The sequence below is a fragment of the Fundulus heteroclitus genome, chromosome 7 (assembly GCF_011125445.2).
Source record: "Fundulus heteroclitus isolate FHET01 chromosome 7, MU-UCD_Fhet_4.1, whole genome shotgun sequence".
Taxonomy (NCBI): Eukaryota; Metazoa; Chordata; class Actinopteri; order Cyprinodontiformes; family Fundulidae; genus Fundulus; species Fundulus heteroclitus.
In genome coordinates this window covers 27,151,212-27,178,662 of record NC_046367.1, presented here as the reverse complement: position 1 = coordinate 27,178,662, position 27,451 = coordinate 27,151,212, and the positions used below count along the sequence as shown (strand labels likewise).

The window sequence follows — 27,451 nt, the reverse complement described above, 5'->3', positions numbered from 1 at the left end:
GAGCGCCGCGGGTCGGAGTCGATCCCGGGCCGAACGCGTCGAGGACTAAAGGCCTCCCAATATGGTTCGCACTAACTGCTCCTCCACAGGCGCGCTCCGGAAAACAAAACTTGCCAAATCCGGTCAGAAGAGCGAAAACATGGTTTCCACCAACAAAAGCCTTCAGAACCGTTCTCTGATGTTCTTTTAATTAAACAATATTAGTTAGATTGGACAACACGGAAGAAATAGCAGCATCAATGTTAATGCTTGCTTCCTCGATGCGAGCCGCCATTGTTGTCTGAATCCGTCTCACGGTCGCTTCTCCACTATGTAACATCTATGAAACTCCAGCCCTGCGTCCTGATGGACAATAAAATTGGTTGAAGAAATCACTCTCTATGGGAGAGGTCCCAGATGGATGGGAGTGAAGCTAGGCAGAGCTAAGCGGAATGAAATTCAGCTGGCTAGGGTCAGGTTACATAATACTTGCCCCCTCACAGATTTCTTGTTTTTACACTTAACAAATAAAGTTAAGTATAATCCTGTGTCAAGAGTCACAGGTCAGTGTTATCCATTGGAAAAATAGATCTGAAGGCTCTGGGCTTTAAAACACTCATCAAGCTGTAAAATCTGTCTAATTCGGACTTCCCACTTGGGTCATTGTTTTCAATCTTTACCCATTTTCCCGCTTTGTAGTTAAGATGGTGAGCATCAGATTTAATTATTTGATCAAATCAATTTGGGGATAATATGAAGAAGAATATGAAGAGAATATGAAGAGACAATATGAATTGAAAGGATTTCCTCCGTTCAGGTCAGAGTCCTTCCAGTTTGTCCTGCAGCAGCAAAGCCAACTGGAGCGATCCAACGGCCAGACGGACAGATTCTTTTCCAGGGAAAATGAAAACTGACTTCATCCCCTGTACGAGGTCCGACCAGAGGTTAAATACATGTCGAAACGAGTGTTAAGTGTTTTCCTCTGAGCTGGGAATGAAACCCAGGAATTAAAAATGTCACCACTTTTTATGAGGTTATTTGGCTGTGGGGAAATGAGGAGACCTTTAATTTAGTTTGACATATGTGTTGTTATCAGCGTTATTCTTTGCACAATAATTTTTTGCAAAGAAAATATGATCATCTATATATTTCTTTTCACCGTGCAGGACATCTAGTTACTACCGTTACACAATTAAATTTTCTTTAATTGTCATCCTTGTGCTTCATCTTACTGGAGCAGGAAGTGGCCTTGATTTCCTGTCCTTCATCTTCTAAAGGGTGGGGGGGTCACAGGCCTGTCTTTTCCTAGATAGCCACATTTTGCCGTGGCTGATTTTGGGCCAAAAATAAGTGTTGGGCAGGGACCCGAGTTATAAACCGTCCACTCTGTAAGTGTTCTGCCTAATAGAGCGGAGCTATTTTGGAGAACAGAAGAGGTTACCATAATAGAGAGGAGGGGGGGTCTGCCGAGGAGTCAGATCTGTGGGTGTTTTCCTTTTAGTAAGTGTACGATAGAGCTCTGGGACTTGTTTTACACTCGCCTCCTAAGAGCATATAAACCCCTCCTCACCTTACGGGAATTTCTGTTCTCTTTAAAGCCTCCTTAAAGGGCTAGTTCAGGATGTTTTTTTCAAGTTAGGTTCTGTAAAAGGTCTATAGTAGTTGATGCCTTACATGCATTCAATTGCCCTTTTAGATTATTCGCTTACCATAAATGCAGTTGGTCCCAGAGGCGGAAGGCAAGGGCAACCCTAAGAAGTGCTTACACCAGAAAGGACCTCTTCTCAAAGGTTTATGCAACTTTTTAAACTTTTGGGTTGTTTGTATTTAGGGGTAATTTATCAGCACAATGCATAGCAGAAGCAGCGACAACAACAAAAAAGCCTTAAAATGAAATCATACATCAACAAGCAACACTTAAAAAAGACAAATAGAAAAGCTGAAACTAAGAAAGCTTAGACCTCTTCTGCACTAGCGACATGGCAGGACATGTAGAACAAACCTTGCTTGTTTATCTGAGCGCTCTCAGGGATGGATAGAAGTTTACCAGTAACATATAAAGAGGCTTGCCCCTTTTAGGGTGTTTAATATAATAAACTGGAGTGTTTTTGTGTTTTTTGGTAGCAGTAGGCAGTATTGCAGCAGTGATTTAAACAAGCCACTGGTGTCATAGTTGAGACTATGTAAGATTAGGGTACAACAATCTAACTGTGAAGCAACGAAGGGATGAGAAAAAAATTCCTAGCTTGTGATATGTTCAAAAAATTACAGTTGTGTGATAGTTTTTAGTTGCTGGCAGCTATTTTCAAAACTTCTGAGAAAAAGGAGCACAGACTGTGCTCCAGCTATAGAGGCATAAAGCTTCTTAACCTCCCTGGGTAAGCCTAGTCTTGACCAGGTTGAGGTTCTGTGCCCTGCAATTTTAAGATGTCTCCCTGGTTGCGTGTCTCCGGGAATGCTTAAAGGGCTTTGGGGTCCTTGTATAACCAAAGCGTAAAGTGGTGTCCACATTCTCTGCAAAAAAACGTAATTTGTTACCAGTAGAGGATAGACAGAGCCAGGTGTCCGTGAACGTCACAGAGAGTAACTCAGCGCTTTCATGTTGAGGATGGTCTCTCGTTTAGGAACCCCAGGGCCTCACCATTGCTTTTAGCAGATGATCTCATTCTGTTGCGTCTTCAACCCGTGACTTTCCACGAGTGGTTTGCAGCCAGGATGAGATTTTTAATTGGTTCTCCACTAGAAAAAGGTAGAGTGCCTTATGTAGATGAGTTTAAGTATCTTGGTTTCTTGTTCATCAGTGAAGATAGATGGAAGCAGGGATGGATAGGTATATTGAGGCCTCGTTTATAGTAATATGAGTGTTGGTTCTCTCCGTCGTGGTGAAGGAAGAGCGGGGCTAAAAAAGACAAAAGCTCTCAATTGACCAGTCTGTCTACATTCCAACTCTCATCTGTTGTCATTAGATATGGATCATGACTGAAAGAAGATCCAGAGATCCCAGATACAAGTGGCTGAAGTGTTTCCTTCATTTAGTGGCAGTACTCAGCCACTAAATGAAGGCGTGCCATCCAGGGGAAGCTCAAAGTAGAGGTCCTCTGAATCTAAAGAAGTTAGCTGAGGTAGGTTGGTCTGATCAGGATGTCTCCTAGGCAAGATCTGCCAGGAGGAAAACACTCACCGGGTCACACCCAGAGCATACTGGAGGGATTATATGTCGATTTTGGTCAGGGAACACCCTAGGGTCCTCGTGAATGAGCTGGAGAGAGGGATGTTTTGTTCCTGGTAGCATGGACCTTTTAACCCCCCAAATTGATCTTGTGACTAACATTTTAAATGTGTCGTTGAATAAACAAGGAGCGACATCAATCAGAGCAGAGCATGCAGGTTTCATAAATTGAGCTATGCGTCACAAACCATTTAAGGAGATTATTTAGAAGAAGCTCATTTACACGTGAAAAGGAGGTCTGAGGCGATGCAATGATCGTTCTACGAAGACTCGACCTTGTTATACGTTTCACACCAGAGTAACTAAAGCGGAAAAGTAGTTTTTACTGAAACAGCTGTAATATTTTTGCTCCTTACATCGTTTCACTTTCATACCAGAAAGTTTCTCTGATCAGAAACCCTCTGCATGTTCCGGTTTAGGAATTTACATAGGATCATTAGTCAGGCACCATCTCCTATCGCCATTTCTGTGTAACTGTCTGATTCAAATGTGACGGTGGTGTAAAACAAGGGTCTTCAATTTCAGTGCTCGGAGTCCGGTGTCCGAGAACCTTTTAGATGTGTGCCTGGTCCAACACACCCGAATCAAATGGCTGAATTTCCTCCTCAGTCTGCAGTCAAGTTTTCCACAGTCCTGCTAATGACTCAACTTTGTAAATTAAGTGTGTTTAAGCAGAAACGCATATAAACGTTGCAGGACATCGGACATGTTGGACTAGAATTGAAGACCCCCGAAACAGTATTTGAATAAATTGCCAGGATATTTTAAGTTTGGCATTGTGTACGGACGGTAAAACTCCTCTTTGGCATTGCCCGTTCTTAGAATAGCTTTTAGCTTCAGCCTCCCAGACCAGCGAATCTAGATTTATACTACCAAATGGTAATCTACTGCATGTGAGATATGAACTGTTTCTAACCTTTTAATAGAACCTCTCTTCAGAAATTCTGAGTGTGTTCTTAATCAGTTCAGTCTTTCATCTCCGGCAGTTTTCTGTGTTAAAAGCTTTAATGCCCATTTACAGTTTGTCCAGTTTTCACACTGTCAAAGAATATTTATATATTTACAGCATTATCTCCCTTGTACATCCTTTTGACCTATCACTGTGCAGACACTCCTTCTGCTGCAGCTCCACGATTGCTGCGTATTAGCGTCAACAGCACTTTGCAGCACTTTGCTTCCATCATCCGACCATCAACATTGCTATTTTTGAACCAGCAGAGCATGAACCTTATTGCAGTTGATGAAGATGTTCTTTGGACCTGTGTGTTTTTTTCCCCCTCTCTGATCATTATGGTGTTAATTCAGTTTCCCAGCCTGTATAAACTAATAAAGCTCTGGCATCATTTTGTCTAATCCAATAAGGAACCAAAGTTTGACTGAATTGAACAAAGATCATGGCCTGGCTGTCCCACTGTTGTGCAGCTTACCTATCTATTTATAAACCAGTATCTGTTATCTTTCTTCTGGATCAGAGTGCATTACAGTGTCTATTTCTTGGCCACATTATTTAAAAATCGCCTCCGTAAGAACATTGAGAGGGGACTGCAAGCCTTAGCGTGCAGTTAATGCTGGCAGTCATATGAATGGCTCCATTACAAACGGCTCTTTACATGGACCAGCCCACACAAGACTGAGTGAATGGAGGGGAATATATCCAATGTAGGTTGAAGCTGCTCTGCCGCCCATCAGTGATGCATTAGATTTGTGAAAGGCCTTGCCAGGAAGGGCAACTAGTCAAGTCAAGAGCCAAAAGGGCAAAATTGTTGCTCTGCAGGCTCACGTGCTCAAGCCTACAGATTAAGATAATCAGATAAAGCCCTGAAAAGCACTGACTGCAAACAGCCAACGTCACATCCATGTCATTTGAAGTAGAAATGTCTAGAAAGAGACCCTGAGTCTTTTTTAAAGGGGCCTGTACTTGCTATATAAAGGTCCTAACGTGTAATTGTGGGAACGGGCTCTTACGAGATTTGAGGGTAGGATGTCGGGACAACTCTCTTCACCTTCTCATTATTGTTCAGTCAGCGGAAAGTCATTCTTTTAATCAGTACTGAATAATATTTGTGGAGATTGTTTAGAATGTTTAAGGCTGGGAATAAGTATTTGTTTCTCTTTTGAAATGAAATTTTCCAATAATACCATACCATGTCAAATAAGCTTTAATGTTAAAGATAATCGGGGTATGGACGTGCTCCAATGGTGCATGGGTAGTGAGGCCTTAGTCCTCAACATGGCTGAACCAGGTTTGATTTTAGCCTGTGGACCGCATGTCTTCCCCCCCACATTCCTGTCAGCCTACTTTAAGAAACCCTGAAAAAGTGTGTATAAATATATAAAGAAATGATAATTGGAGTGAATACTAAAGGCTGATTTCACATGATGATTTCATTTATTTAGAGAAAAAAGCTATCCAAGCCATACTGGCTCTGTATGTGAAAGACAACTGACACCAAACCCCCACTGTGTGGAATAATTTATTTACATTGATTAAACACATCGTTCAGAAAGAGTTCAATTTCATTAGCCACAACTAGGTTCCTTTAGTGCCATACTTGCAGAGTCAAGTAACCAGGAAATTACTCAAATAGAACCTGCTTGAAAGCGTGACGTTGGCTAAAAGATCTCAGAAGGCCACACATCATGCCCTCATCTAAAGAACTTTAGATGAGAAACAAAGTCATCATTCATTTTTCATTAAGTCATTTTCTCAAAGCAGTCTTGCTGCATTTGCGATTGAAACAATGGTGGATATCCAAAGGAGGGACGAAGGTATAAACATTTACCTCCGTTCTACAAAATGTCCGCCTAGCTGCATAGAGAAATAATCATAACCTGTCAGAATCATGTCATGCAACGTTCTCTGTTTGATTACAGAGCAGCGTGGGGTTTTGTTTGGATCTTCAAAGTTCTTTTAGGCCTACAATATGCTTTGCATTGCCCTTCTTTCTGATAGCTGTTCATCTACCTACATTGAGGTAACAGTTCTGTGCAAACAATGCATGTTTTTAGCTTTGTGGCATTTCAAAACTCTCATTTCAAAACACCGTGTTCGTTTTGCTTGGTGCTGACCTGGTAAAAGATGGACAGCTTTATACCTTTTTTTTGTTGCAAAGAAAAAACAAAAATCTTTGAAAGCAGTTCTGTTAAAGTTCTGTTCTGATGCTTCAGCTCCGCTTAGTATACATAAGGGCCCTGAGCAGTCGAGTCTTTATTTTCTCATCGCCATTTGATACGTAGTTATCAAGCCTGTAATCCTGCAGACAAACTTAAGAACATAATAACTTATAATTATGGTAAACTTAATTATTGGTTTCTTCTTCCACCTGTTTTGGATCACTCACTCTAGTCTTTGACTTGTTTGGCTTTAGTGTCAAGCAAGCATCCCACTCACTGGGTTAATCAGCTTTAAACATCGTATCTCTCATCTGGCCTCGCTGACATTGCTTCACCATGTCACTGACCTCTCAATCAGTCCACGTAGCAAAAGAACAGCTTCTGTCGGCTGCCATGTGTGTCACACATGGAGGTTCTGGCACAAACTTATCTTAATTCCTCAAATGAAATTTAGAAATAAAGAAGAGACACTCTTTTATTTTTTATTTGTTTTTTGGAGAAGCCGGATGTTTCTGAGAACTATGCGGGGAACTACTTACCATTCGGGTTCTTCTGCTGATTGCTATCAAACTGCAGAGCTTAAAGTGAAAGCAGCTTCTGATAAAGTTATCTTCTGCCTGGGACTTCTCTAAAAGTACCTGCTACTTATTTGACTCCACCCGCGGCCCTGAAAATTGGTGGTTGGCCTTTCTTAAAAAGGTTCTGACTGTGAATGTAACCTGTCACCCCTGATTCATTTCTTCTTTCTCACAGTGTGCGCTGTCAGTTTCATTAAAACGGGCCCTAACGTCCAGCAGCTCCTAAAGTTTCTTCTTATGGCTTTGTTGTGCTGTGTTTGAAACACTTTCAGCCAGAGGGATGAGACATTTTTTACCAGCCTGGTTGCATAGCTGACATTCCTCATTCTCTCACAAAACGTAGGCAAGAGGAAAAGAGAGGAGAGTTTTTTTTTTATTTGTTTTTTTAAAGGGAGTGGAGGCAACACGGGAGAAGTTTCCTGGCAGGTTTTGCATCTTACCTTCTGATTTTCATATAACCCAAGCTTCTCAGAAACATTTTTTTTTCTACCAGGCAAAACGGAGGTGCAATAAGGATTGGGAGCTTTTTCTTAATGGGGAAATGTGTTAACACAGTGTCATCAATTCATCATCACATTTAAAACAGGGAAAAATGCGTCTTTGTTGTTGTTTTCTTTTGCTTGATAAATATGTTGACCATAGAAAGGATTGGCCCAGTTTGCTGTTCTGTTTTAGTTGCATTACTGCAGCTCTCACTCTGTCCTAAGTTAAGCTCTTCCATTGCACAGTTTTGTTAAGCTGCAAATGGGAAATTGCAGCCTGCTTAAAAATAGAAAAGGAAAGGAAAAACTGACACACTAGACTCTTTTTTTTCTTTCTATATATACATCCATCCAGCCATTGTCTATATAACCTTATCCTTGCAGGTTTAGGGGGAGGGGGGAAAACTTCACCGCCTTCTTCCTGCTAAAACAAATTAGAATTTACTTAATGAGACATAATAATTTACTTGCAGAGATGTAATGTTTTTATGAAAATAGGACCAATGACAAGCATATAGATTGAGAATAGAGCCTTAAGATTTTCCACAAGACGGGATAGGGCTGGGTATTGTTAGGAACCTTTCGATTCGATTTTGGTTATTGGAGTATTTGCCAGTTAGTAAATTGTCAGCTAAGGCCTTTTTCTTTCAAAGCATTGCGGTGTTGCACTGCTGCTAAATGCATTACATCAATAAAAATTGCACTTTAATAATGCATTGGTGCATATCAGTGCAGTCTTAAACACTAATCACAGATTGGTATACACTGGACATGTTTAGTGTGTGAAAACATTCTAACCAATTGGACACGTGTACAGTGTCGGCACTGCGACTTCTGTCATGTGTTTACGTGTTGGTATTGCGTAGCGTGGTCCGAATGTCTTTAACATATTCTGAAAACCCTGCTTTCTCTGTGTTTTTTTTTTCTGCGCGCAGGCAGAGCTTGGCGCCAGTTTAGACGTTTGGCGTCAACAGGAGTCAACAGGTTTAACCACGGGTCGTTGTAGAGCGTCAGCATGATATCTGATTAAATGGTTGCGCAGATTTGTCGTTCTACTGCCGTACTTTAATTCTTTCTGCCACAGCTTACAAGCCACCTTGCTTTTGTCGGTTTCCTGAGTTCCGGATTTACTCTGGAATCCAAATTGAGCCCAAACATCGGACTTAAAAGTTGACGGAGTTGGCTCTCTGCCGCTGCTCTCCAGTGTTGTAGTCAAGTCACTATGCCTCGAGTCCGAGTCCAGGTTCGAGTCACCAGTGTTCAAGTCCGAGTCAAGTCCAAGTCATTAAAAAAAAAATCCGAGTCGAGTCCGAGTCGAGTCCACTACTCATCCGAGTCGAGTCACTATTGACGTGTGATGTATGACATGAAGCAGTAACATTCCATTGCACTAATAACTCTTTCGCTGTAGTTACCCTTGGTTTTACTCGGTAAAACGACTGCTTTTTCCAAGTCTAAGACGTCTCCTAACCATGGTTTTTAAACATTGTTGTTATGGAACGTGCAACAGCGACTCGAGGTACGCTGATAGGCCGCATATGAAGGATGTTAAAGCCGCAAGCGGCGTCGATCGGCCCTCGCAGCCAAGCGCACTCCGGCCTATTGGCCACCGCCGCGGTGCCGGCCGGCGGGCGGGGTTCGCGCACCGCCGGCCGCCCGCCACCGCAGATGCTGTCACGCATTTTCCTCGCCCGTCCACCGGGCGATTCCCACAAACGCGTTCGGCAGCGTTCCCCCATGACTCACAACAAATCTGATGCATATCGCTCGATGCAGCGAGGAGATGCAGCCGTTGGATAATGATAATGCATTTGGCCACCGGACCGGACTAAATTGTTCGGCGGGCTGGAAAATTTATACCGATTCCTGGACGGTGACTACAAACAGAAAAAAAAACGTCTGCTGACGCCATGAACACCGAGCAGGAGAAAGACATCGACTTACCTTTCTATCAACTCAGCCCGTTACCCAGTCTTCCCGAGCCCTCGACACTCAAGCCATCGTTTCAGCTGAACGTTGGTATGTTGTTCCACAGTTCTACCAGAAATGGGCGCCTGGACATCCTTTTGTGATAGTTTAACAGCGGAAAAGTCGGTCATATAGTTATTGCATGTGTAATGGCTGGTTGCTACGTGCGCTCTCACACTGTTTGCCCAACCTTAGCGGCAAGGGGCGTTGCTCATGAGATGGTGACGTCACGTGCGCGGTACGACATTTAGATATTAAAATCATACACCAAATAATATTCTAATGACATATTAAAATTATAGCCTAATGATATAAAAAAAGTCGAGTCTTTTTCTCAATCTTCGAGTCAGAATGATCTGAATGTAGGAGTCCGAGTCCAAGTTCGAGTCATTAGTGCTCAAGTCCAAGTCAAGTCACAAGTCTCTAAATTTAGCTAATGACTCGGACTCGAGTTCGAGTCTCGGACTCGAGTACTACAACACTGCTGCTCTCCATGACTTTTGTTGTGTGATCTAATTCAGCTTTCGTACTAAGATGCTTACAATGGTAATCAAACGCACAGCGCCCCCCACGGGTCAGGAGGTGAATCGATTTAAAGGAGCTCCCAAATTGATTATGAATTGGGAGTGGAATTATTGTGATGCATCGATTTCTCAATTATTTTATTCACCCCTAACAGAGGAGCACCTTAAGGCTCTATTCTAGGTCCTATACTATTCTCACAATTGGTACCACTTGGTTTCGTCCTCAGGAAACGTCGTATCACCTTTGTTTACTGTGTGGCTGGATCCAAACCCCCTTTTCAGGGGAAGCATGTACAGTTACACTAGTATGGAGTCAACAATAGAGCCTTGAGATACTTGGCAAGAGAGGGGAACGGAAAAGAAAAACTTATGTTATACAGATAAGATGTGAACCACGATACCTCAAAACCTTTACTGTTCATTAAATTTTACCTATGTGGGATCAAAATATGCTGTCCAAATAAAGGCCAAAAGGTCTAAAAGCAGAAAAATGGCAAATCCTTTGAATTTGTAGCTATGAAAAAAATAAATCAACCAAAAATCTACAGTGTATTTTCTTTATTGTGAAGAGGTTTAAAATTTGACTAAAACAGTCATTTTCCAAGCTGCTGCCACAGCAGGCCAGAGACCTCTGTTTAAAACACAAACTGTCCCTAATAACTCCATCTGCTGTTGTAGATGTAATAAATAAACATCGTGAACAGTAGCGACACTTGTTAACCTCGTAATCTCTGTTTGGGTTTCCTGTCCAAGCTTGTTATCTGACACACAGAGACACAACTGTTGCTTGGTTTTTGTTGTCGCTCCCTGTTTATTTTCCTGGGACTTAGCGTCTGAGAGCAGGATTGCACCAAAGGGTCCGCTATATATATATATATATTTTTTTTCTTCCACAGTGTCCGTTTGTTGTGATGGATAAGTAAAGTTGTGCTTATGGAGGATCCTTGGGGATTTTTCGCCCCTATCACACTTGTATTGCAGTGAATGAGAACAAAGTGGCCCTGGAAACTGACGGTGATCTTGGAACATGCAGGCTTTATATTGGGCGGCGTGCAGATAAACGGCTCAGTGTCCCTGAATTGACTTAAGCTCTTGTCGGAGTTCCTGCTAAACCTTTTTAAGGCCAACAACTCCATCCTTCAATAGCAACGTGTTATTTTAAACAGATTGCTTAATCAGGGTATAACATCTGTTGTTCATATTTGCAACCGAGCCATCGTTCTGCATTAAGCAGGCATTTAGTGAACATTGTCTTCTAGCTTTTATCAGTTTCAACACTTTCAGTGAATCCCCTAAGCCTCTAAAAAATGTCAAATCCGTCTTAGTAGCCATAGCAGCCGCCCCGCTTGCTTTGCTGTTAAACAGATCCAAGGTGGGGGCTAAACCTCACAAAATTAAACAAGAAGGGAATAATCTGCAAGAGCAATTGAGATCTCTGTTATGAGAGAGTTCTGCTTTGCTCTGAATATTACACAAATACAGGTTGTTAGACAAAACATTGGGTCAAAACTTTCCAAGAACAATCCCGTTTCCCATGGCATGTGTTTGCTTTCTCAGGAAGGGTGTGGGCTGCTGGGGCAGAGCTTGGGGCAGAGCTTGGGTCAGGCGGCACAGACAAACACGTAGCCCGTTGTGCCCTGCAGCCGGGATTGGACTGAAAACTACTGGGATTATCAAATAGATAATTGACGTCTTAAACATGTGACAAACTGATAGTTGCTTTTTTCTCTTTTCTGTGTGCCTAAGCTTTTTTTCCCCCCCCAATATCTGCCAGTTAGTAAATTGCCAGCTAAGGCCTTTCTTTCGGAGCATTGCAGTGTAGCACTGCTGCTTAATGCATTACATCTGAAGTGGTACAGGTGCACGGACGTGCGCTCATCTCCTCTTCCATACTGTACGCTTCCCCTGATTGTGGCCAGCACTTACCGAGCCAGGGGTCAAGAGGATTTCCACCGATTTACAAAGAAAGAGCCAGCAGAGATTAGCTGATTCTCAATGGATCCCAAACTCCCACGTTACCCCCACCATGTGGACCAGCCAGGCAATATCCTGGAGTCATCAACAAACAAGACTTTTTTTTTTTTAAATACCTGGAGAATTTGCATTTATTGATATTATCATGTTGTTCTGTTTATATTTTGAAAGAGAGTTGTTGCACTTTTGGTGTTTCACTCTGTGTTTTTCCTGTTATTTTCCCCACTATTTGGGCCATGCTCGTGCGTCTGTGAATAGTGAGGCAGCTTAAAGCAGATCTGTAAAAATGAACTGGCTTTTATTTGGGGTTAATTTCAGTAGATGTTGGTGCAGGTAGTGTGTCGAGGTGTTTTTTTGTTTCTTTAAAGGGTTTGGACTAGCTGGATTGATGTTTGATTTGGTTTGACCCAATTTAGTTGCAAGATTTAACTTCTGAGCAAACCTGCAGTTAAATGTATTGAAGGATTAATAAAATCCTTTTTGTGGGCATTTCATCAAATTGAAGTCCAAAATCGACACTTAAAAAGGACAATGAAAGTTTTGTTTCTTTGTGAAGATCTGTGACCTCAGACATTTTTCGGTGCTGGATCAGCAGGTGTGTCTGAGCGCGGCTCTTCCTCTTCAGGCCAGTGTGGGCTTGCTTCAGCAGCAGTTTGCTCCCAGTTTCCAGCCTGCATGTCGGAGCCTGAGCGGGATGACAGGGCGCCCTCGGAAATCTTTACAATGATGTGGCAAAATATAGTCTCAACAAAGACAACATTGACGGATGAAGGTATTCAGGAAGAGATATTTAGCTCACGCATTGACACATAACATGTATTTTGTTTCCTACTTGAACTCAAACTTCTTCATGAAGTTTCCGTCACCCCTTTTTATCCACTCATCATAAATAAAGCCCTTAATTGGTTCATTTTCCAGAGTGGAATGAGAATACGCCATTAAACTAGATGTTGTTTTTCTAAAACTCACAACTTTTATTTATCGAGGATTTTCTCTAACCCACACAGGTACATCAAAATACGTATACAGGCTCAAATACAACAGTTTTTTCTAGTCATCAGCCACACATTGTCATAATTCTGGCAAGACATTTGATCAATCTTTTAATAGATAATAACAAACCTTGTTTAAATTGGTTGGGTTACGGTCATGAACCTGGCTTTTCAAGCAAGTTAGCCTACTTCATCCTTTCCAAACTAGTATATTTAAGGTTATTTTACTGTTGAAACACCAAAATATGTCCAAGATCCAGCCTTCTAGATGTTAATTAGAAAAAATTCATCAATATTCATTTCACCTTGTGAAGGAACCACTGGCATTGAAATAACCCCTTAGCATGATGCTGTCTCTACCATGCTTCACAGTACAGGGTCACTGGCCTTGAAAGCTTTATCTTGACCCCTCCAAACATTGATTGTGTCATTGTAACCAAATCACTCTATCTTTATCTCCTCTGACTATAAAACATTTCTCCAGAAGCCGAGCGTGAAAGTGCTGATTTTGATGAACGTCTGAGTCTTAACCAGTACCCGCTTTGTCCATGTTGATGTTAAACTGCATTCCAGTCTTTTCCAGATCCTAAGGGAGTCCTTGTCATCTTTGACAGTTTACTTGAGATGGTTTAAACTGTCCCAACAGGACCGTGATCCTAAAAACGCATAAACACTGGTTGTTGAACAAATAAAGCAGGCTAGCCTCTCCCCAAAGCTGTGAACTCAGTTCTGTAAAAGACTTGTGAACCATGTTTAACAGTGAACTACTGATTCTGACTGGAGAACTGGTGGAATTAAATCAGAGTTATTGCAGAAAGAGACAGAAACTGAGGTACAACTTGCTGAAGGGCATTTGATCAAACATAGGTGCAGCTTCTTATACATTACAGCCTATATTTCAACTTTTGAGCATGAAACTCAAATGTGTTTTTAAAAATCCCTGAACATGTTTATTGCGAAATAATTCCATCCTGGAAAAAGACAGACCCCAATAAACCATTTAAAGTCCAAAGCTGATGTAACACACGTGCTGTAGATGTAAATTTCTGACCAGAAGCTGGCATTCAGGCGTACTTTGTAGAGAAGCTGGTTGCCTGCGTGTGTCAGGGCAGTTTTGTTCCACAAAAAGGAGATCTCAAAACGCTTTCCTAATTGCATGATGGATTTCATTAAACTGTATGTACAGTCATATTCAATAAATTAGAATATTATTAAAAGAGTCAATTTGTTGATTAATGTATAGATTAATTACTCAGACTTATGTTTTAAAGCCCTTGTTTCGGTTGCCTCCATATAATGAAAACATGATGTTTAAGATAAGAACATTACATCAAATAGTTATAAAATTTAATATAGAAATATAGCCTTAATTAAAAGTATGATTAATATTTACAGGTATTTTTAATTTGACAAATGAGCCTCATTGGAACCTCTATTCTAATCGTTGAATATGACTGTATCATAGTTTTGACACTCGGCTCCTTGCAGCTCTGGCTCAGATCTGAGATTAATATTAGCTGTAAAAAAAAAAAAAAAAAAAAAAAATCGGCAGAGTTCTTATAACTGTCTTCCTCTCATGTTCATATGACAAGTGACCTCTCTGGGAACTCTTTAAAGTACTAGAAATGATGCTGGGTGACAAATTTTTGTCAAAATCAAAATTGTTGTATGTTTAATGTATGCAGCAGAAAAGCTCAGTCCAGACTTTTGATTTTTAAATGTATTTATTACAATATATTACAAGGGAGAGTCTAAAAAGTGGTTGTTTATTTTACGTAGTAACATATCTTTCCTGTAGGTGGCAATAACATAATGCACATAGGTTTTTGTATCTTTTGCATTAAAACAGAGCCTCTACATTTGTCTTGTTGAACAAATGATGATCTATGATCCAACATTTCCCCCTTGTAGCTGAAATGAAACAAAGATGCACATGAAACAAATGTCATGTTTGCTGTTGATGTTGCAGTGCAGTCAAACCAAGATGCTTCGCTCCGTTGGCAGGTTTCACAGCGCTGCTTGGCACGGTGGAATGTATTTAAATGGTTTGTTTGTGTGTATGTGTGTGTGTGTGTGTGTTAGTTGCAGTGTGTGCTCATTCCACGCCTGGTAGCTTCACTACAAAGTAAAGGAAGCGCTGCTACTCAGGAAAATGGGGCCATTTTCTTCTCTGCAGATAAATAAACTATCTCAAAAGGAAGGGGATGTGGCCGTGTTGGGTGAGAGCAACCTGTGTGTGAACTGCAGGTCACGGAGAGACTCGGAGATTTCCCCTGTAGCAGTAAAAGTAAACTATCTTGAATTATTACTTGAAGCAACAGTTAATGATGTGTGTCCTGCTGCTTGAGGTCTTTTAAACAATACAATTGTGTGTGTGTGTATACATGGCAGTTAATAAATATATATATATATATATATATATATATTATTATTTTATTTTTTCCAGCAGTAGTTTGGATGGGGTTCAGATGGGGGTTCAGATGCAGTCTTTTTGGGCTCTTTCACCCTACTTCATGCTTTTAGATAGGTACTGCTTAGGTGCTTTCTTAAATCTGTAGTTTTCCCACCCTTGATAAAAGAAGTCATCATTTAAAACAGCTTGGTGTATTTAGGTTATCGTTGTCTGATATTATGAAGTGATTGATAAAACACTTAAGCGTGACCAGAAAGCAGTTGCAGCTCCGATCTGCATGCGGGTGAATACTTTTTCACAGCACTGTACTTTGCATTTTAAAAATGTGAGGCGTTTTACTTTGTTGACATTCCAGGCCTATCTTTGCAACCCACCCACATGTGTAGCTTTAGCTGTACCCACATCAAAAAATAGCCAATGATTCCTCCTAAAATTCTTCGTGAAACCCCCTGTTGGTTAACACCACTACTGGCTTTAAGCTCCACCGATAAAACTTGCTTTACTTTTGTTGTTCAATTTCAGATGGGGGTCTGTGTTAGTTTCCACAAAACTCTGCGGTAGTTACGAGTCCTAATGGTGTTTGGAGGACAACGGGCAGAGAGAGGCGGCTTTTGTTGTGACAGGATCGACTCGCACATCAGCAGGAAACAGCCACTTCCCTTTAGCAGTCCCAGGAGGGTTCCAGCTGGTAACTCGCTCTGTTTGATCAGCCCTGCCCTGCTGGTTATGTGGGTGATGTCTCTGCGGACCACCTCTTTGGGATCTCTCACTGGACAAAAAAAAAAAAAGCAAAAATGCACACATCTCCCTGCAGAGACCGGGCATTGAAACAGAACTAGCTGTAGACTTGACCTTCACTCCAAGGAGGCTCTTCAGATGAGGTGCCAGCTCCTTCTAAACTCCCCTTTGGCTGCTTGGAGCCATACAGGAATATTTCTGCCTTTTTTTGTGTGGACTCCTTAGTGTGAAACGGGAAACTCAGCTTGACTCCTCTCTGCAGCTTTGATGTGTGGAGCCCAGCTCCACCCAGTGCTTTGCTGCTACAACAGCTTGAAATAGCTTTTTTTTTTTCACGCTACTACTGGCCGGTTGAGACTCCGACAGGGTGCAGATGTGAGAACCTGGAAAGTTCAGCTAGACAAGAGAAACAGACGTCTAATCTGATATGTTTACAGTAAATCTGAATGAAACTAACACCCCGACATGACATTCTTTCACTTTACATACACAAGTGGAATACATCAAGCTTATAATCATATGATTAAATAGTTTATTTTTTCATAACTATCACACAAAAAAATCATTTCTCCATATTTGAGCTTGATTAGTACTCCAATCAGGCTTTTACATGTCAATACTTTTTTTTCTTTTCCTTTAACACCGATTTTGTTTAATAACTTTTCAGTTCCAATAATTTGCAGGTTTGTAGTTTTCAATAGTTGAGTTGATATTGTGGCCAAATGTTGCCCTAAAAGTGATGACATCAGGTGCCGAACATCAAATTTGGTCATTGCAGTGTAACAAGACGACCACCTAAGACAAAAGTAGTAAAAAGGACGTTTTCGGGTTAATTAAGAATGATAATATTAATGTCCCACTCTGCAAGCTTTCATAAGGATTCTTGCAGTACAGTTCTGGATGTATCGCAGCTTCTAGATACAGTATTCTTAGCAGGAATCCCTATGAGCAGGGCATTACAGTAATTGAGCCTAGAGGAGACAAAGGCATGGATCAGTTTTTATAAGCGGAAGATTCATATGGTGATGTGTTCATTGAGCAAAAGGAACTAAGGAGAAAAGTCTGAGATCAGCGTCTTTTAGACCTTCCTACCAAGGGATTTAGGATTTGGCTCAGTGGAGAACCTGGTCTGTCTGTAAGTCAACACAGCAGAGAATGCTCACTTGCAACAAAAACGTTCTGAAAGCATTTAACTAGATAGTGTAAGTTCTGCTTAAGTTCTGAAATGGTTAGCCTGATATGTCCAGTTTTACATCACCCCTCCCATATCTCCTTTAACTCTTTCCTCATAATACTTTTTATTAGTGAGTTGTGCAGTGGCTGTGCAAAACATAGCAGTATTAAATGGAAGCAGTTAAAAGTCTTTTGTCCACGTAATCAGCCTTTGCTGTCCAAAGATTATTTCAATTCAGTTCAGTTTAATTAAATAGTGCCAATTTACAGCATCTCAAGGCACTTTATAAAGTTAGTTCAATTGAATTATACTGACAGATTGGTTAAAAATGTTTCTTTCTCTGTTACGAGGATACAGCATGCCACCCCCCCACAACAGTGAACTCAAACTCTACAGATAGTTTTCTCACAAACTATCTTTTGGTTCTAAAGGTGACTTCAAGCTAATGCTACACAGGTTGTGGATGTTGCATTTATTTGGCTCAGACACCAAGAAAAAGATTGAAAGAATTGACAGCTACACTCTGCTTTTTATGACACCTTGCCATTATTTTGTACATCATGAAGCACTTTCCTCTTCCAAAGGTAGAAAGTCAAACAAATGGGCAGAAATTATATACATTTTGCTCTTTTAGAAGAGGGGAGATGTTAAAATGATAGTATGTGTTGGTACAGTCAAGCTTTTTAAGTTTGATTGCACTAAAATACGATTAGATACGCTCTGGACGTCTGACTTTCAGGTTCCAATATTTTGATATTCTCCAGAACATTTTATAGATTCCATATTCTGATATTCTCACTAAGGGCTATTACCCTTAAAATTACGATTGTACAACCAAATGCACTTATTTCTGTAAACTATTTTAACTATTAACTGTAATTAACACAGACCACAAAATAAAAAAAGTAGTTTTGAATCCAACAATAAGAAAATAAAGGGGTTACAAGGTAATAGCCTTGTAATAATTTACGTTATTGTTTACGTTTATGTTTCTAACCTTTCTGACTCTTTTCCTAAACTTGGACAAGTTGAGAAAATTGGCTGATTGATTGATGCACGACAATTTCTGAGTAAACCTGCAATATGTCGGTCAGATCCATATCGATATCAGTAACATTGGTCGGATTATTCTCCATTGTAAACACTTACTCTGCTACTGTGTTCTTTTGAGTGATTACCCATAAGAAGAAGACACCTTTGGGTTACTTATCTATTTGGCTTATAGGTTATTGATCGACAGATCGACATTTTGTGGAATAGTTGTTCCACTAATTCCGACCACTATTTCTCTTTTTTTTCCCAAGTCAATTAAACTAATACTCCATCCTTTTAGTTTGGTGTAAATGAAATCGAATCACCTGGAACCGCACTAAAATGCTTTCTAGCCAAGAAAAAAATAAATGCTCCTGCTCCAGCTGTGGTTTGCGGGGACCGCTGTAACACTTCATCTGTCGGCCGCAGTCCAACATGCTCAGTGAAGATGTCCACAAAGTTTGAAGGTACTCTGGAGGGTATTAAATGTGGTGCAATATTGATTAAACTGAGGGAGCATCTGTGTGACAGTCTGGACGGCGCTGCTTTCCATGAGTGCAAGAGGAAAGAAATCACTATAGCGCTTAATGGCTCTTTGATTACGTTCAAATTTAATAATTCACTGCATTTTAAATGCTGCAATTTTACTTGAGGATGTAGTAAAAAAAAAACTGATTTGTAGATTATTTTAGTTTAAAAAAATAAAACAAAAGAGAACCTAGTTACACAGTAACTAAAGTGCTTCAGTATTTTTAATGTTTCAGTAACATCTACTTCAAACTTAATGGGATTTTGTTCTCCCTCTCCTTTGGTTTACCACTGATTAAAAGGCATCACTCTAATTAAAAAGAAATTAATGCAAAATAACTGCAATACTGTGAAGAATTACACTCAAATATTTTGTTCATATAATTATGTCTAATATTTTTTATTCATCTGTTGTAAAGTAAGTGATTTAAACAAAGCTAAACAGAAAAAAATCTGCAATAGACTGCTGACCTGTCCAGGGTGTACCCCGCCTCTCGCCCATTGACCGTATAAGAAAATGGATGGATGTATGAATAAACAGAAAAAGTTAACATTGTTTTGCTAATTAAATAAAATATGTACAAAATCTGAATAGCTGAAGGAAATCTTTAGACACCCTAAACCCGGATAGCTAGTTTTACACCCTGAAAACCCTTCAGTGAGCTGCTTCTTGTAGCTATCTACTAGCCTCTAACATCAGTCTAGGCAACATGTCCCCCACTTCTCACTTTTTAGCCATTTCATATCATCCCACTGCATCTCACTGACTTCCAGATCTGGGTTGTCTATTTCATGGTTCTCAGCCAGTCATTAATGGATTTACCGGGATGTTTTGGGTCAATGTCGTGTTGCAGAGTCCGGTTCTGCTTCAGTTTAAATTTCTTTACAGATGATGTTTTCCTGAAGCGGCCTCTGGTATACGGTAAAATTCATGGTGGATTCTATGCTGCTGAGCTGGTCATGTCCATAGCTACAGCAAAGCATCCCCAAACAATGGTACTTCTGCAAAGGCTTCCTCCTTGCACACCCCCTGCAAAAGTTAAACTCGCACAGTCTGCTTTTAATTAAACAGGCATGCGATTTCATATAAACTGTAGCAAAAGCTTGCTGTAGTCCCATGGTAATATTTTTAGAGTTGTTGGAGACTTCTTTTAACATCTTGCGGTCTGCTCTAGAGAGGAGCCTGGTTGTACAGCCAGACCTGGACACGTTAGCAGTTGTTTCTAATCAAAAAATTGCATTTTTTAATATTACAATTCACAGAACATTTTAAAATGTCTTTATTTCAGTGTTTATATTTATTTATCTCCCAGTATGGTTACCATGTAAATTAAATACACAGCTCTAAAAATACATTTAAAAACACACAGACTTTTAGAGGGCTTTCAAGATTTTTGCTTTCTCTTAGGTTTTATTAAATATTTGTTCCCTTTTTGATGGTTTTTCTTCAACATTGTGTTTTATACGTTCAGCAAATACTATACAGGACTATACCATGAGCAATCAGGGCCCTCACACATTGTTGCAGGCATGCCTTTACAAGCATATGGTGAATCTGTGCCCTCAAGCGAGGTTATTTATGATGGCCAGCTGTGTCACCTAAAACGTCTGCTTGAGCTCTGACCAATGTTTCAGTCATATCCATGTTGGTACTCAGCACTAACCGGTAATTATGACTAATTTTTAAACGAATCTTTTAAATTCAGAAAAAAAAAAAAGTCTGCGTTTGTTTGCCGACACAGTTTCCATAAGGGAGATTTATAACTTTTCAGCTTTCCAGTGGATTACTTCTTGTTATTCTATTTAAACCCCCTTAAGTCCCTCTTTGCAGTGGCAGGGGGAAGGAGGCTGGATTTTCAGTGTGAAAGACGCGATAAGCTGAAATCGGAAATGTGTTTCCTCTGAGCAATCAAAGCCTCGTCCCTCGTTTTCCCCACTCATTATCGCTGAATCCTCCTTCATTCGTGGACTTACCAGCTTTTCCTCTGCAGTTCGCCGACTCCTGCTTTCAAATGTAGTTCAGTGTGTCAAGCGGCGCTAAAATATTAACACAGCAGCAGCATGAGGGGAATGCAAGTGCGAGCGTTTAGCACACCATCATCGTGCGAGGAATTATGCTCTCTCCAGATGAGCCAACGCTGTTGGTGATGAGTTGTGTGTATGGATTCATTTGCATGGGTTAATATCACAAAGCAGAGATATTTCTTGAAGTAGTGATTCTTATAAAATGGATTCATTTGGTGGTAGTAATAATTTTTCGTTGCTTACTGACATTCCAAATTTTTTTTTTCTTTTCTTTTGGGACAATTGTCGGTTTCTGTGAAGAGGGTCAGGACTGTGTGCAGAAGTGGAAAGGAAAAGTCTGGGATAAACAAACCATGATGGACATGACCTCGTTTCCTCTTCTTCCTCTTTATAACCAGGATGTCAGGATATTCTTTGTGCTTGGCTTCAGTATTAGAAGTACCTAACCTTTTCCTTTAAAAAAAAAAAAAAAAAAAAAAAGGAAATATTAAAGATGCTCTGATCCAGTTGTTTTCTGTTCTGATCTGAACCACCTGAATTTGAATGGGGGAGGGCGTGCAACATTTTTCCTCCATCATAAAAAACCTGAAATTGGGGATATTTCAGGGCCTTTTTGTGGGGACAGGTCGTCCAAAATGGGAACCGTTCCCGGAAATCGGGGACGTCTGGTCACTCTACAATAGGATCACACAGTATGGATATCTTTGTGTCACATCAGGTCCAGCTCCATTAGATTAGTCCTTTTTCTAATTTATGTGGAAAAACTTAAATATGGTTTTTACTTGAACAAAAGCATTTAACTTTATAAACCCTAACTGCATGAGGGGGAAAAATGTGGTTTTGCTTCACTGCCTCTATGCTCTGTATTCCAAATTGACAATCCACGGATATCTCATTCAAAGGTCATTATAACGAGTGAATCATGTTTTCCTAAACTTATGCACAATTCGGTTTTGTTCTTCCACTCCCTGTATCTGTGTGCTTGGCAGAGCAGGCAGTTTGTGATCAAGTGCAGCTAATCCTTCGCAGAGAAAAAACACTCCCTGTTTGATGTCTTGGCCTGAAAGCTTTAAATCCTCCCATGTCCTGGTCTTGTTTTGGAAACCGAGATTTCTATAAAGCTTGAGCTGGACCACTACCAGAACCAGGCTTTTCAGAGCACTTAGTTTTGCCCAATTCTTTACTTTATTTTTTTTTTGGTTTGATGTAATAAAGATGTTTTAAAAAAACATTGTATTATATTAAAACATCTGCTACAGAATCTGCCATTATTCATGTCTTCTATTCATCATGATTCATACATTTGTTTCTGCTGTTGCCCTGCTACCCCCCCCCCCCCAGCTTGAACTAAATAAGCGTTCAGCCATATTGCTGTTTGCCTGACCGTGGATCAGACGCTCCCTCAGGATAATAACCATTGCAATACAGTTAACCCGCATATTTCTCACAATTATTCATTCCTCTGCTTAAGTAAGCCTCATTTTATGGGGGGAAATTGCAAATGCGTGAATTTGTCAGCTTTGAATTGCAGATAAGAAAGTGGAGGAAGAAATCTGAAATTCAGTAGAGAGCGAGCGACTGAGCGAGTGAGACGGACGCATGCACGCACGCACACACACTGCGGCGAAGCTCGGCATTAGTCGAAGCAGCAGCAGCGCTCTCGCAGCATCCTTCATCCCCCCTCATCCCTCTCTCTCTCTCTCTCTCTCTCTGCTCTGCCTCACTCACTCGCTGCTGACTGAGGTATTCCTACATGCACACACTGGGGCAGCTCATAATTACAGCCTAAAGGGACTCTTCCTCTTGTTTGAGAGCATAAATTTACTCCACTTTGGATTCCTCTGCCTGGAAACTGGCTCCGCGTCCCTCGGTGACAAACTCTGGATTTGTTTTGGGGTCCGAGGTTGGATCATGGACAAGAGTGCAGCCGGGGGAAGATAAGGGGGAAACCGGCTGACGAGCGGGCTCGCCTGAACGATGCCCGCGCGGATGTGAAGGAATGGGGTGCACCACCAGCGCCGTTGTTTTTGACGGGCTGCGAACTGTCTTGGAGAGGAACTGCAGCGGCTACATCTGCAAGGAAGCTGCCGAGCCCGCCGGGCCGTCTGAGGCTGAGAGGGCGCTGAGTCGGAGAGAGTCGCGCATCATACCAACACCTAGAATACTTAAGGTGTGTCTTCAGCCAAAATAGTCGCGTATCTTAACAGCCCGGTCTCCATTTCTACTTGCACATTTTAAATGTTTCGGTCCAAAACAAAAGTACTTGGATTTAAATATCTTAACATCGCCTCTTGAAATAGATGATCCAGGCTGGGGAAGGATTTCTACGCTTGAGGAGAAATCTTCCACATTGCATTGGTTTAAACTGTTGAAATAAATAATGAAACGCGATGACATTCTGCGGGAGACTAACAAGGGCAATAAGAAAATGTCAGTGCTGCTTTAGCCTGCACATTTATACTAATGTGTAAAGCTGTTGCATGTTTTATAAAAAAAAAAAAACACCATAAACTTATTTGAGAATTCAGATTTCATTCTCTAAGCACATCTCCCATTGAAACATCATTGTGCATTTTGGTTTTAGAGAATTCACAAAACCTATTCAGCATCATATTTACCTGATACAGCAGGTTTTTGGAGAAAAATGTTGCAAAAAGGACACAATATTTTCAAAGAGACATATTTATTTCATGATTTAGGCTTTTTGACAGGGCAAAACGCTGGATGTGAGCATGCAAAACGATCCAGGAGTATAAGATGTGCAGCTTTATGCAGCTGTGATGTGGAAGACTTTCCCTTTCCTTTCTCTGCACAGAGAGAAAGCTGTAAAGGCTTATAAGATTGCACATTTCCAAGCACTTATACTATCACCTTTCACATTTGGCAGCGGTACGGCTGCAACATTTGCCGTCTTGTTTCCATGTGAGTAAGCATTCAGTAGAGTGAAGTGTATTAAAAAGTAGGGCAGTAAGAGGGTTGAGCGTTTCCTCCTGTCAAGCGCCGCATGGGTTAAAGCCTCTTGAGGGCCGGGATGGAAGTGAGGAGGTTAAAGGGGGGACAGTAAGCTCTGTGTCTGCGGGAAATCAATCAGCGCTCTTCATCTGCGAACCGGCAGGCTTGGCAGAGCAGCTTCTGCTCTGCTTCGTACCAGCTTGTCTTTCCCCTCTTGTTTGTGTCGATTTCGCTGCTGTGCGCGTTTGCGTGCCTGTGTGTTGTCTTGTTCTCGTCGCGGGCTCATCAGATTGAATGTAGAGGGCTGAATGACAGTGGCCTGACTGATGGCAAGGAATTGGGTCAAGGGCATGATGGCATCCTTTGGCCCTGGGAGGGTCTTATCCAGACAGCAGGAGTTAATCCTCCATCAGCATTTACAGTCTTGTGTATCGATAGCGGAACGTGTGCGGAGAATCTGCTTGCCGTGACGCTTTTCGCCAGAGCGCAGCTTAAATAAAACGATATAGACAAATCGCATTGATAAAGATCTATAAAAAAGGTAAACCCTGGATTATGTTGGGAAATAATATTCAAATTCTAAGTGTTTGTCATTTTAATGTCATTTTCACCCTTTCCCCTCTTAGCTTCTTTAGGTTTTTGAGGTTTCAGTTCAGATAAAAATGTGTGACTATTAATAATTACATTGTTACTTTTGGTTATTGTCTAAAATAGTGGGTTGTTGTTAGGTGTGGTGGCTAGGAACCGGCCAGCGTGCGATCCTCACTATATCGCCGACCACAGGCATTGTGGGTATTGAAACAAACATGTACAAGTTGTAGCTCATGAACTAAGTTTAAAAGGAAGTTTACAGTTGAGGTCAAAATCTTTAAAACCCCTGATAGATTTAGCTTTACATTATTTTAATTCAACCAAAACTTTTGTTTCTGATGCACAATGAATGAGGTAACGATCATAAGATAAAACTATAGAAAAGTACACTGCAGAATGGGAACTAAGAATAAGTAAAATGTTCTTGAAATTAGCGTAATTTCCTTTGATCTGAACATGTAAATAAGACTATTTCTCAATGGAATAAGAATGGAACAATTCATCTCCATCATCTTAATTCAGGTGCAGGATATCTAATTATCTTATCTTAGGGGTAAAAATACTAACTGCATTGGGAAATAGTCTTATTTAGCTGCTCAAATCAAGGAAAAAAACACTAATTTCAAGAAAATTGTACTTTTATTTCCCTTTTTGCAGTGTAGTATCACGTTTAAAAAAAATTCTATTTAAATTTATTTTAAAAACTGCATATAGGATCAAATCATTCATGCCCTTCTCAATAATCAATAGTAAAATATTGCAGTAATGAAACTGTTTATAATCGCTGTCCATCTATTGGCATCTTTCCTCTATTGAAAGGCCTCCATGCCATCACCCTAATCTTTAGTTCCCTCCACAGATTCTTTATTAGATTCAAGCTGCGACTCTGGCTGGGCTACTCAGTCATGGTAACATTACTTCCACTCAGCAGAAATATGTTGGTAAAATATTGTATAGACAAGCTTAAATCTCTGAGATGTCTGGCAGGCTTTTTGTTTTTCCATCACGGTTGAGTCTTTTTCACCCTGTTGAGCAGCAGCAGGTGGGGGAGGGACAGAGCTGCACTATTCTATGCTTTATGCAGCCAGAGGAAGCTCCAGTCTCTGTCTCTCGCTCTCTTTCACTCTCTCGCTCACTGAAATTACTTTAAACCACAGAAAACCTACTTAAGTAGGTTTGAAATTGTAACTTTTGAAAACCTCGGAAATACCTTGCACCTAAAACTTCTTTTTTTTCTGATTTTGTTTATTTTGACCCTGGTGGTGTCTAAGTTTATCACATAGAGCCATATGAAATTGTATAATATGAAGTTCAACATACAGTTAGGGCACAAAGGCTATTTAATGAGTGCTAACAAGGTCACTGGGACAAAAGCTACATTATTGCTGCTACAAGAATGTATATTATTATTTGATGGGGACAGTCACTGGTAGGTGCTCCTTATGACAGCACTTAGTTTAGTTTATACACCTCTGTAAAAGCAGGAATTTGTTGTTCTGGAGCATACAGGTTATAGATACATTGACCCTAAAAAAAAAATATTGCTGCGCATCAATTTGAGAAGGATTGGTCATTTCGAAGCAATTCAATGTCCTGCATTTTTACAGAGAGAAGGATTATTGACAAAATTGAAACGATTTAAGACACATCCCACCAAACTGAGCCTGAGATTAAGGTGAATGTGCCATGCTCATAGATATTGCAAAAAAAAAAAAAAAAAAAACCTCAAGGGACTCTACAGAGTCAACGTTTATGACAGAACAGTTAGTTTCCAACAACTCAAATTATATATGGGTTGTTGGAAAGGGTTTTCAAAAGAAAGCCTTTCCTGTCGTCAAAGAGTACAGAAGCATGACTAAATTTAGTTGTTAGGTCCCATTTTTGTCTCAAATTAGGAGTTCCTGGTAATTTTCAACACTTTTTTTGAGTGTTTTTAACTGTTGCTCCAAAAAAAAAAAAATCCAAAGGAATTTAGCTTCAAATCACATAGAAGATTAAGTAAACAGTACTGACGTGCTGAAGTAAAGTGCTGTTACTTTATCTCCATAAATGCATGAATCGGTCAGGTCGGAGCCCGCGGACTGTTTAACATTTTCGAAGCAGAGCTGCAGAGTGGAAGATGTGTTTCTCCAGCAGAAGAGTGAACTCATTGCTGTTGGCATTATTTCCTCAGGATGCTATCGGGTTTAGATGCATATAGGCGCCACTGCATACTGCTAAAGCTGTACCGTTTTCCCACCTCTATATCACTTTAAATCCACTGTGTTGATGTTTATTTTGTAGTTATTTTTAAAGCCCACAATTTGGATCTGGAAGATAAAATGAAAAGGTCATTTTTATTGCCAAATATTTTACAAAATAGTTGATCGTAGATTATAGCTATCCATCTTCATAATAAAATAAAAAAAACAAGCATCATTTGATGCCCTACATTAAGCTGTGCTGTATTTTCAATCATCTAAGGCTTATTATAAAAAAGATATAAACCATAATATGTGCCTTTTGTAATTTGTAATTCTCTCTAGTGGTAAAGTTTTTTTTTTTAATTATTATTATTATTTAACAAGAGTACCACCTTCTGTCTGGATAAATGTAGTTTTCGATATAAAATGGCCAATGAGAACATGTTTAAAAGATTCGTAGTGAGGTGATAACATCTCAGACTAAGCTTGCATGACATCAAGCAGAAAACATTCACAGATTTCAGATAAGATACCATTTTTTTAACTGCTCTACTGTTTTCTGTTTACATTGCAGTTCAGTGGGAGTCCTTATTTCTTTGTAAACATGCAGCCTACATAGACATTTTACTCCTTCATACCTCTGAACGTGAGAGCATTTTAGAGATAATCAACACTGCTGCCCACACAAAATACTTGTGAGATCACTGTCTGGATAGAGATCTACTTTAAATGAACTTTACCAAATGTTTAGAAACGTCTTCAATGGTTCGTTTAAAAATGGTGTCCGACATAGTGGCACGTCTCTAATGCCTGAATGTGTCTGAATCTGTTTGAATGTGGCACTGTGCCATTTTTTTATTTATTTTTTTTCCAATGCTCCTCTTTATGGAGTAACAATGTGTACAAAAAAACAACAACTATTAGCTGTCTCATTGTGTCATTGCTCTGGTAGCACGCTTACAGTCAGATGCCTGG

At 40.3% G+C, this 27,451-nt stretch overlaps 1 protein-coding gene across 19 annotated transcripts in view; it reads left to right on the top strand.

The window, feature by feature from the left end:
* The window catches only part of zmp:0000001200 (dedicator of cytokinesis protein 9), a 110,770-nt gene that overhangs the window by 9,023 nt on the left and 74,296 nt on the right, over nt 1-27,451 (top strand). For 5 of the 19 annotated variants that reach the window (XM_036139360.1, XM_036139356.1, XM_036139348.1 and 2 more), the window contains exon 1: nt 22,473-22,920. The exons of 4 other annotated variants lie outside the window; for them this stretch is intronic. In XM_036139360.1, coding sequence (XP_035995253.1) covers nt 22,750-22,920 — 171 coding nt within the window. In that variant the 5' untranslated portion in view covers nt 22,473-22,749. Of the gene's footprint in view, nt 1-22,469; nt 22,921-27,451 lie in introns of those variants that run through there. 10 more of the 19 variants (XM_036139359.1, XM_036139357.1, XM_036139349.1 and 7 more) reach the window with 6 other exon arrangements.